General features: G+C 44.4%; 2 protein-coding genes across 2 annotated transcripts in view; one reads left to right on the top strand and one right to left on the bottom strand.

Annotated features, from left to right (window-relative positions):
• The window catches only part of LOC102039786 (F-box only protein 6), a 5,175-nt gene extending 1,684 nt beyond the window's left edge, over nucleotides 1-3,491 (top strand). Inside the window, exons 2-6 of the mRNA XM_005427508.2 lie at nucleotides 4-254; nucleotides 867-993; nucleotides 1,683-1,778; nucleotides 2,123-2,258; nucleotides 2,968-3,491. Coding sequence (XP_005427565.1) covers nucleotides 4-254; nucleotides 867-993; nucleotides 1,683-1,778; nucleotides 2,123-2,258; nucleotides 2,968-3,114 — 757 coding nt within the window. The 3' untranslated portion in view covers nucleotides 3,115-3,491. The remainder of the gene's footprint in view (nucleotides 1-3; nucleotides 255-866; nucleotides 994-1,682; nucleotides 1,779-2,122; nucleotides 2,259-2,967) is intronic.
• A 740-nt stretch (nucleotides 3,492-4,231) lies between these two features.
• MAD2L2 (mitotic arrest deficient 2 like 2) lies at nucleotides 4,232-8,505 on the bottom strand. Its single transcript, XM_005427472.2, has 8 exons — nucleotides 8,453-8,505; nucleotides 8,106-8,224; nucleotides 7,517-7,588; nucleotides 6,560-6,660; nucleotides 6,350-6,444; nucleotides 6,174-6,247; nucleotides 5,038-5,130; nucleotides 4,232-4,736 (listed from the first exon to the last, which is right to left on the bottom strand). Exons 1-8 carry the CDS (start codon nucleotides 8,490-8,492, stop codon nucleotides 4,695-4,697), a joined length of 636 nt encoding a protein of 211 aa, XP_005427529.1. The 5' UTR covers nucleotides 8,493-8,505; the 3' UTR covers nucleotides 4,232-4,694.
• Between the last annotated feature and the right edge of the window lie 360 nt (nucleotides 8,506-8,865).

The following is an 8,865-nucleotide window of genomic DNA, read 5'->3' as shown; positions in this document are numbered from 1 at the left end:
CAGCATCGGGGATCTCCCCGAGGACGTGCTGGTGGAGCTGCTGTCGCTGCTGCCCGCCCGGGAGCTGCTCCGCACCTGCCGCCTGGTGTGCTCGCAGTGGCGCTACGTGGTGGACCTCAACACCCTGTGGAAGCGCAAGTGCCAGCGCGACGGGTTTTATCGTCAGAGCTATGACAGGAGCATCTCTGACTGGAAGGTCTTCTATATGCTCTGCCACATGAAGAAAAACTTACTCAAAAACCCTCGTGCTGAAGGTTGGTTTCGTTATTTATAATAAAGGACTAAGAGTTTCTGAGCAGTCTAAATGAGTCATGCCTCAACTTCTGCTTGTGCTGTGGGACTGTCCAGCTATTGGGTGTAGCTCTGCTAGGTCAGATTTATAGCTCAGCTTCTGCAATAAAACTGCTGTACGTAAATAGCTATGTATTTACCAATACTTTATGGTTTTAGCCAGAAAAATCTGGAGTCATAAGGCCCCAGTACAACAGGCAGGGACAAATAATTTGCACTGCAAGTACAATGTGGTAGTGAAACGATCAGGGATTGGGATTAAACATTTGGGCAACTGGAGAACTTTTGTTACCAAAGACTTGACTAATATAACTACAGTAACCCTACTTTATTGCTGCTGCTGATTTTCTGATGAGGTCAGGAATCTGCTCCCTGCTGTCCTAGATGCTGACAGCCACATAAAGGTAATGGCAGCATAATGACAGGAGTCACTTGGAGCTGTAGGAAAAATACAATGGATCTGAAAACATCAAGTAGCTTCCAAGAATTCTCCTGTTGCTGATTCTAAGAAAAGGTGAGATCTTGCTGGTAGCTGAAGTGAGGTCCTAACCTTCACCTTGGATACCTGTTTTTAGAGAACTTCCAGCACTGGACACTTGATGCCAATGAAGGAGATAAGTGGAAAATTGAGGATCTGCCTGGAGCTCATGGAAGTCATATGTCAGACCCCAGAGTACACAAATACTTTGTCACTTCATATGGGTAAGAACTGAATTCCAATAATCTGGAACTGGGAAACCTGCTTCCTGCCATCTGTCTGAAAAGGCACCATGGTTAGAAGGCTGGTGGCAGGTCCTGAACCTTAGATCACCTGTGGGAAAAGGAAGGTGCTTCATTAACCCTTTATGCCAGTTAATCTAAAGAGGTGGGTACTGCTGCAGGATTTGATCACAGCAGGTGCTCAATTTCTCTACCTACCAGGAACTTCCTGTAATTTTTATAGTTAGGATAATCTACATGGGATCCCTGCTTCTCCTCTCCCAAAGGTGGTAGAGAAAGGTTGATTGAGAAACTCAATCAACTGTACTTACATGACAAGGTCAAAGCTCTGTAAGCTTCAGGAGTGGTGGGTGTGTCACACAAACAACTTGTAATAACAGCTGTCACCAGAGGAGGATCAACAGCTTTTACAAGCACTAGGCACTGGTTTCCTGTTACCAATACATCAATACAGAGACTCCTCTTAATCCAGCTTGTAGGTAACTATTCTTTTTATCTTGGGGTGAAGCTAATTCAGTTCATTTTCTTGTCAAGTTCTGGTTATGGATAAGGCAGGGTTTAGTCAGGTCAGCTTTGTGGGCCTTCAGGATCTGGGGGGGTATTAAAGCTGTCAGGGAAAGGACAGCAAGAGAGAAGTCCTCTGTAGAACTGTATTTCTGTGTCTGTTTCAGGCCATGCTTCAAGTCTCAACTCATTACCCTGGATAAAGAAGGTTATTGGAATCAGCTGATGGATGAGATACGGCCTGAAATTACAGTCAAGGACTGGTGAGTGGAAGCACTGAAAATTAGAATTTCTAGCATTGGTCTAGAGGTAAGCTAGGCTTCTGGAGCTTTTCATGCCATAAAATCAGTTCTCTCTTCTTTGGGAGTTGTAGTTCTTGAGTGAAGAATAAGCTAAATCTGAACTTACTCAATGGACTACATGGTGGCAATCCTGTGAAGGGTGGGATAGCTGTAAGTTGCACAACTTCTCTATAGCTATGGGGATGACACTCCTTTACTCCTTTTCCTCTGCAGACAGGGATCCCCTTGAAGACTGCTTTTGAAAAATAAAGAACACTGAGTGCTGTATATACAGCCCTGCTCCTTGATTCCTCCTGCCTCTCCAGGTACGCTGCCAGGTTTGACTGCGGGTGCCGCTACGAGCTCACCGTGAGGCTGCTCTCCAAAGACTACATCGTCCTGGAGGAATTCCATCCTGAGCCAGTGGTCATTGAGCAGTGGGGTGATGCCCAGTGGAGAGAGGTGAGCAGCAGCCAGGGAGGCAGGAGCTTTACAGCAGTGTTGTGACACTGGTGTGTCGCAAGTCTTACTTGGCCAAAAGTGCCAGTGGACTTTCTCTGCTCTTCAGCCTCCTCTGCTCTATAGAGGTGAGTCAGTCCTTGCTGTGGATGATGCTGAAGAAGCAGTAGTGTCCTGAATGAGACAGATAATATTTTTAGGTGCCCAGCATTTTCTATAGAGTATCCTGTGGGCTTCTTTGTTGTTTTAATGCAGTTGATTGCTTCTTGGTTTTATGTAAGATTCTATCTAAATAATTAAATAACAAGAGCAGATTTCAGGGTTTTTTTTTGATCAAAAAACTGTTTTAAAACTATTGCATGGATAGCCAAGTATTGCAGACTTAACTTTTCTTAAACTGTTACAGGTGTTTAACTGGTTTAATTTGCTGTACATTCTGCATTAGATGTTACTTATACATGCACTTAAAAATCAAGCTTAATGTTAGCTTAACACAAATAGGATTTTGGGGAGAAGGCTGAGTGAGAAAAGCTTCTTTTCACCCCCTGCCACTCCCTCCTCCCCAAAAAAACAGGGTATGGTGCACTTTCAGTGAAAGCTATCTAGGCTCAGGAACAGCTCATTCTAAGACTCACACACTGTCATTTTCTGAACTTCTAGGTGAACCCTGATTTATTTAGGCAAATTAAGAGGAATTCTCTTTTCTGTGCAGATTTCTCACACCTTCCAGAATTACCCAGCAGGAGTTCGTTACATCTGGTTCCAGCACGGAGGCCAGGACACCCAGTACTGGGCAGGCTGGTATGGGGTCCGTGTGACAAACAGCAGCATCACCATTGGGCCCCCAAGCTCACTGTGAGGCACTGTGGAAGCGTTTGCTTTTACCTCAGGACTGGAACCAAGTGGCCTCAGGTGCACTATATGCCTGTTCTGTCTGGGTGTGTCCTAGCTTTGTCTTGCAGCTCTTGTTCACAGTAGAACTTCAGCAGGCCCACCCCTTTAGAAGGGTGTTCTGTCTTCATCTTCCATTCTCTTCTACCATGGATGCTACTGCAGTTACTGCTGCACTTCCAGAGGAAAACTGGGACAATTAAATATGAGATCTATCTTTTCTAGTTAATACATTATTATGCTAACACACACAGTCTTAAAGACACTTTTATGTTTATGGAACATAGGAAAGATAAGGCTAAAATGCTTAATTTCAGATTATAAATGGTATCTACAAGGACTCTGCCACAGCTTGTCTTGTATGGTATTTTCTTTCCTGTGTCAGTGTTAAGATTTATGATCTGCACCAGACCTTTCATAGCATCAGGAAACTGTCACCCTTTTTTCCTAAGTGCTGTGTCACTGGTAATGAATTCCTTACCCTTTCTCTAAGTGTGTATGATCAAAATGATCCAAAACAGTTGCTTGGTGTTTGAATAAACAGGTAGAGAAAGAGGAGGTAAGAAGTCCCTTCAGGCAGCTGCCTAACAACACAAGTGCCTTTTGTTTGTGCTGGGCTTTTCCCACATCACCTTTGGTTTATACTGAGCAGTGTAACCCAATATAGAATGTTCAAGCAGTGCCCAGACTTGATCTATAAAGTTCCTACACTTGTTACTTGGAGGAAGCAGGAGGTGCTGGACAGGCTAGTGTACCAAATTCTCTGACAAACAAGCTCAGCTTGTTTGAACTGTGTCTCCCACCCTTATATACTCAGAACTGATGTAAAGGCCATGTTCCATCTCCCCTGACAGGTGTAGGATTATTTGTGCTTTCTTTGCTTATTCTCAGTTAGGAGTAGGACACTTGGCAGGTGTCCTTGATGGACACACAAATTCCACATTGCTAATGCCACCTCTGAGTGAAAGGGGAGAGACAAGGTTGTACAGCCTTTCATAGGAATTGACAGAGTCCACATTCAGGCCAGAAAAGTGGTGGAAACTTCACAGAAAATAAAAATAGTTTTTTTGCTGAAGGGAGCATGGTTTTGACAGAACAGCCCAGTTTAACTGGGGTAAAACTTGGTATTTATTGAAGACTAGTTGTGATGGTCACAGTGGACAGACACTACATAAGGCCTCACTCCCCCTTAGCACAAGTGTTGCTCTCGTGGATTGTGTGACAGCTCCTAGCTGTCTGTCACTGCCTGTGTGCAATGGAGCTGCCCTTTCCAGGTGAGAACTGGACTGGTAATAAAGCACTGACTCCCCAGAGATGCACTGTATCAACACCTGTGCTCTCACACAAGTCAGGATGGGAACAGGCTCTGGCTCCCCATTCCAAGTCAGTTCTTTATCCAGTGGTAAGAGCACTTGAAATAAAGAGGCAGCAGCTGCTCTACATTCCCTCAGAAGGCCAGCTGAAGAGATGGTTATCAAGATACAGTTTGTGACAGATCTTACTCCACTGGAAGATCAGATGAAGCTTGAAGGCAAGGAAGATTTGGAATCAGGTGCCTTTGTGAGCTCGCTCTTCTACATAGAGCTGCATCTGGAGAGAGAAACAAGCAACAGTCCTGTTGGTATACAGGTAGGTGAATGGGAAAAAAAAAGTCTGCAACAGGCTGAATAGGAAGTGCTTATACCTTCCCCCATATCCAGGTTTCCTATTTTACTATGAGGAGTCTTGCCCTGCTTTGATTACTGGCACAGACATCTGCAAGACTAAGCTACTGCTCAGCAGTATGTTTTAAAGTTGTTACACCACAGAAAACTGCAGAGCTGATGTCAGAGCATTCACAGTTCAAAACCACAGCAGTTTCAGCACCTCTCGGTCAGAATGCCCTGCTCACCTTTAAGATGTCAGATGTCATGGTTTTCAGGGGAATGAGCCGGGGGTCGTGCATGTGCACATCTTGCTCATCAGCGAGGATCCAAGGGAAATCCTGGGGGCAGGAACACAAGGAGGTGTTACTGGCAGAACCCAGCAGTGCTGTAATGGGAGCTCCTCCTCAGCACTTATTTTGTGTTAAGTTGAAAGAGAGACAGAGTGGCTGAGGGAAGGAACAGGTAATTCAAACCTTCCACAACAACAAAACTTAACACTTACACGCTTGTCCCTGAGCTCAGCATAATTGTCTTCAGTTACAGCATCAAACTGTGAGGTCAACCCACTGCACTTACTACAAAGGTGATATCTCACTTCTTTAAAAGATACACTCTCTGCTGTCCTGAGCTACCATGCCCAGTTCATTACACCAAGATTTAACTGCAACTCCAGAATGCTTAGGGCATGGGTTTCCATCCTGCCCTGCAAGTCTAAAGGTGAGTCTACTACACCATAAGTTTCCATTACTAAGCAATGCAGAGCAGACTTTCATTTTGAAACAATTTTATACTTTGCTAGCTTTATTTGTTGTGCCTTAGGACAGCTAAAATAACTTCAATCAGGTAAAAAGTTTCCCTGTATCTAAACAAAGATTCTTTGAAAATAATCTTGCTTTAGAAAGTGTTCTGCACACAGTTTCCTGTAAGATACAATGTATTTGTGCCCCCAAACCTACTCATTACTGTAATCTTAGTTTTTCTTGTTCTTTATACAAAAGTGGATGGTGGGTGAGGGCTGCTTTTCTGCTTGATTTAATTAAAGCACCTATTCTACATGCCTGAGTATTTCTAAGTGTCTGAGACGCACTGGACAGTGAGTATTGTTACAATCTATTTCAAGACTTGAAGTTGTATTGTTACAATCTATTTCAATTGAAGTTGTCTGCAGTGGTGGCCGTGTGTGGCAAATGTGCTGTCAGCTCACCAGCATTTACCATTTCACCACATTTCAAGTACAGTTATGATGGGCCTCACGTGACACTAACCCACATGTTCAAAATATCTCTCAGCCTTAACCTTAAAGATGCCAATAACTCTGCAGTGCCCAGTCTTTGCTGTGCAGCTTCTCACACACAATCAGGTGCCCAAGGATATCACTCACCTTTATCACCTGGATCTTTTCCATGTTGCGTGTGGCGGCCTCCCGTGTGTGAACCAGAACTGTGAAGGTGCAACCTAAGAGAAGTGTCAGGTTCCAGCTCAGGGGACAGCTCCCAGAGGATCAGCCAAGCCAAGCAATGCCAGGCATGAGGCTGTTTGGATCCAGGTGACATTTACCTGGGGGGTTGTTGTCCAGCACAGCATCACACACGCTGATTTTCAGGATGAAGGCACGCAGTAACTGCTCCACGTGGGACAGCAGGGACTCAGAACTGTGGAGGAGACAGCACTTGTTACTGGCATGCAGCAAAGGCCTGAAGTTGCTCCCAGAATATTTCCCAGGGCTGGGTGTTGGATGCCAGGGGCAAACAGGAGTGGAAACCTCACCTAATGGAAAGAAGAGGTGGCTGGGTGATCTCAAAGACAAATCTCTCCACGGGGTGGTGCTCTTTATCCAGAATTACAACCACAACTTTCTCCACATCGTTCTGCAGGAACCAAGACAGGAAAATCCCTTAATATGAGCTGTCTGCTGCCCACACTGTGCTTCACATTCTTTGATGAAGTGGAGTACACTCAGTTGCTGGGGCTCACAGCACAAGCCCTTATCCAAAACCTGACTTTAGATTATTCTTAGCAATCAGAAAAAAAAATGTTTTTGCAAAGTCATTTCTTGCTGGGTGTTAAGCTGTCAGCTTGTGGCTAAGGCTGAGGGAGATAAAGCGTGCTAAACTGTACATTCCTCTAGATCCTGTTTTGGAACAAAGGAGGAAATGCACAGCCATCTCCCTGCATCACTCTGGGATGGACACTGATGAAGTTAAGATACATTCAGACCGTTGTCCAAACAGAGCAGTTTTGTACAACCACAATTTAGAACAGACCTAATTCCATTTTCTACATGTGCATTACAATTGTCTGTAAGGAGTAAGGCATAGAAAACCTGCCAGCAGCCCCCTGAAATATTTCATTGGTCACACACTTCTCTCACAAAACCTGGAGTCCAGGCCTACCTTTCCTTCCTGGTTCACAGCAAAGCATTCAAACTGTTCTGCCACAGCAGGTGCTTAAAGTCGGATGGATTGTAAAGCAGAATGGTAGGATGATGTAACTGGAAATATACAGACATGTGTCCTTGTGTGCTATATGAGACAAGCAAGGCAGGGTTCTAACTGCCAGGAAAGGTTATGATGTTTATAGTTTTGTTAGGAACTTTTATCAGCTAGTATACTGCGTATGGTAAATTTGTAAACAAATGTTGCAGTTAAGATAATATGTATGTTCTCTTACTTTCTATTAAATCTACTTGCAGTACTTTTGCCCAGGTCCCCAGTCTGAGCTCACCTTCTCCAGCAGAGGCTTCACACAGTGCAGCGTGTCCTGGATGTACTGGTTCAGCTCTGGGTGGCAGGACATCTGCAGCAAACACAGGAAAGAGTCAGAGCTGTGTTGGACATGAGCCAGGACAATGCTAAAAGGGAAGATTTAAATAGAAGCACCAATGTTTACAAAGCATTCGAGTCATGCTTCAAATAGTGCTGGAAAATGCTGAGTTGCCCATTCAAATCAGCAATTCTTTCAGGGAAGGGTTAATCAACTGAGGCAGATCACTGCACCCAAACAGTTGTTGTGTATCTGGAATGTATACCCAGAACAGCATATTGGGAATTGCATATTCCAACCATCCCTGCTTCCTAGTGAACATCATTCCTGTTACCTCACTGCACAGAGCTGGGGCAGCCTTCTCCTACTGTTATCCACAACCTGCTTGTCCTATGAGCATTTGCTGTATCCTGGAACTAAGCTCTCCTCAAAAATAAGTCTGTACATTAAACAATCACTTGCAGAGTGTAAGGTTTTTCTGGTGAGTGTTGATTGATCCTCTCTATTTGGTTTGTCCATGTGGCTGTCATCTTCCAGGAAAATCTCCTACCTGGACAGGTACATTGTATTTTTTCCTCTTCTGAAAGATCCCAATAGGGTAAACTTCTCTGACATACAAGATGAGGTGAACAGCCACTTCCAGGAATTCTGAAAGAACATCTGCAACAACTGAAAAACAGAAGTAAAGGATGCTGGAATAGGGTGTGGGAAATTAGAGCAATACCAGACACTCAGGGGACCTTTTTTTACAGGTTATTTTTTTCTGCATAAATTTCACCTGCCTCCTCTTAGCTGCAGAAAGTTTAGGGACAGAGCAACCCTACAACACTCCCCCAAGCTCAGTACCCAAGAGGAGCCTCACAGGGACACCAGATGCAGCTTGGTACAACACATTACCTTGCCCAAAGTTAAGGTCCTGCCGTGTGAGAGTGGTCATCTTCCCCAGACCCTGGAAATAACCACGAAAGGAATGGTTATCCTCTGGCTCCTGTCTTATTCATCTAGTCAGATCATGAAGCTGTACACCAGAAGACCCTGTGAGCCCACAGTGAGAGGTGTGAGCACCCCTCATAAACCCAGCACATCCTCAGAGATTACCAGCAGTGCACAAAGCAGTGCCACACCTCAGGATGAGAAATTATCCATAATTTAATTCCTGGGGTTTTCAGTCTCTCTCCCTTTCTGGGATACAGCAAAGTTCAGACAAATACTTTTTAGTAACACAAGAAACAGTTTTTTTTAAAGCTTCATAGTACTTGCCTTTTCTAAGCCCTATTTCTTACTGTAACACAAGAACTTCTCAGGGTTTT

This window comes from Geospiza fortis, unplaced genomic scaffold (genome assembly GCF_000277835.1).
Source record: "Geospiza fortis unplaced genomic scaffold, GeoFor_1.0 scaffold132, whole genome shotgun sequence".
Taxonomy (NCBI): Eukaryota; Metazoa; Chordata; class Aves; order Passeriformes; family Thraupidae; genus Geospiza; species Geospiza fortis.
Note: the sequence above shows the minus strand (reverse complement) of the source record. Positions and strands in the feature narration are given on the sequence as shown.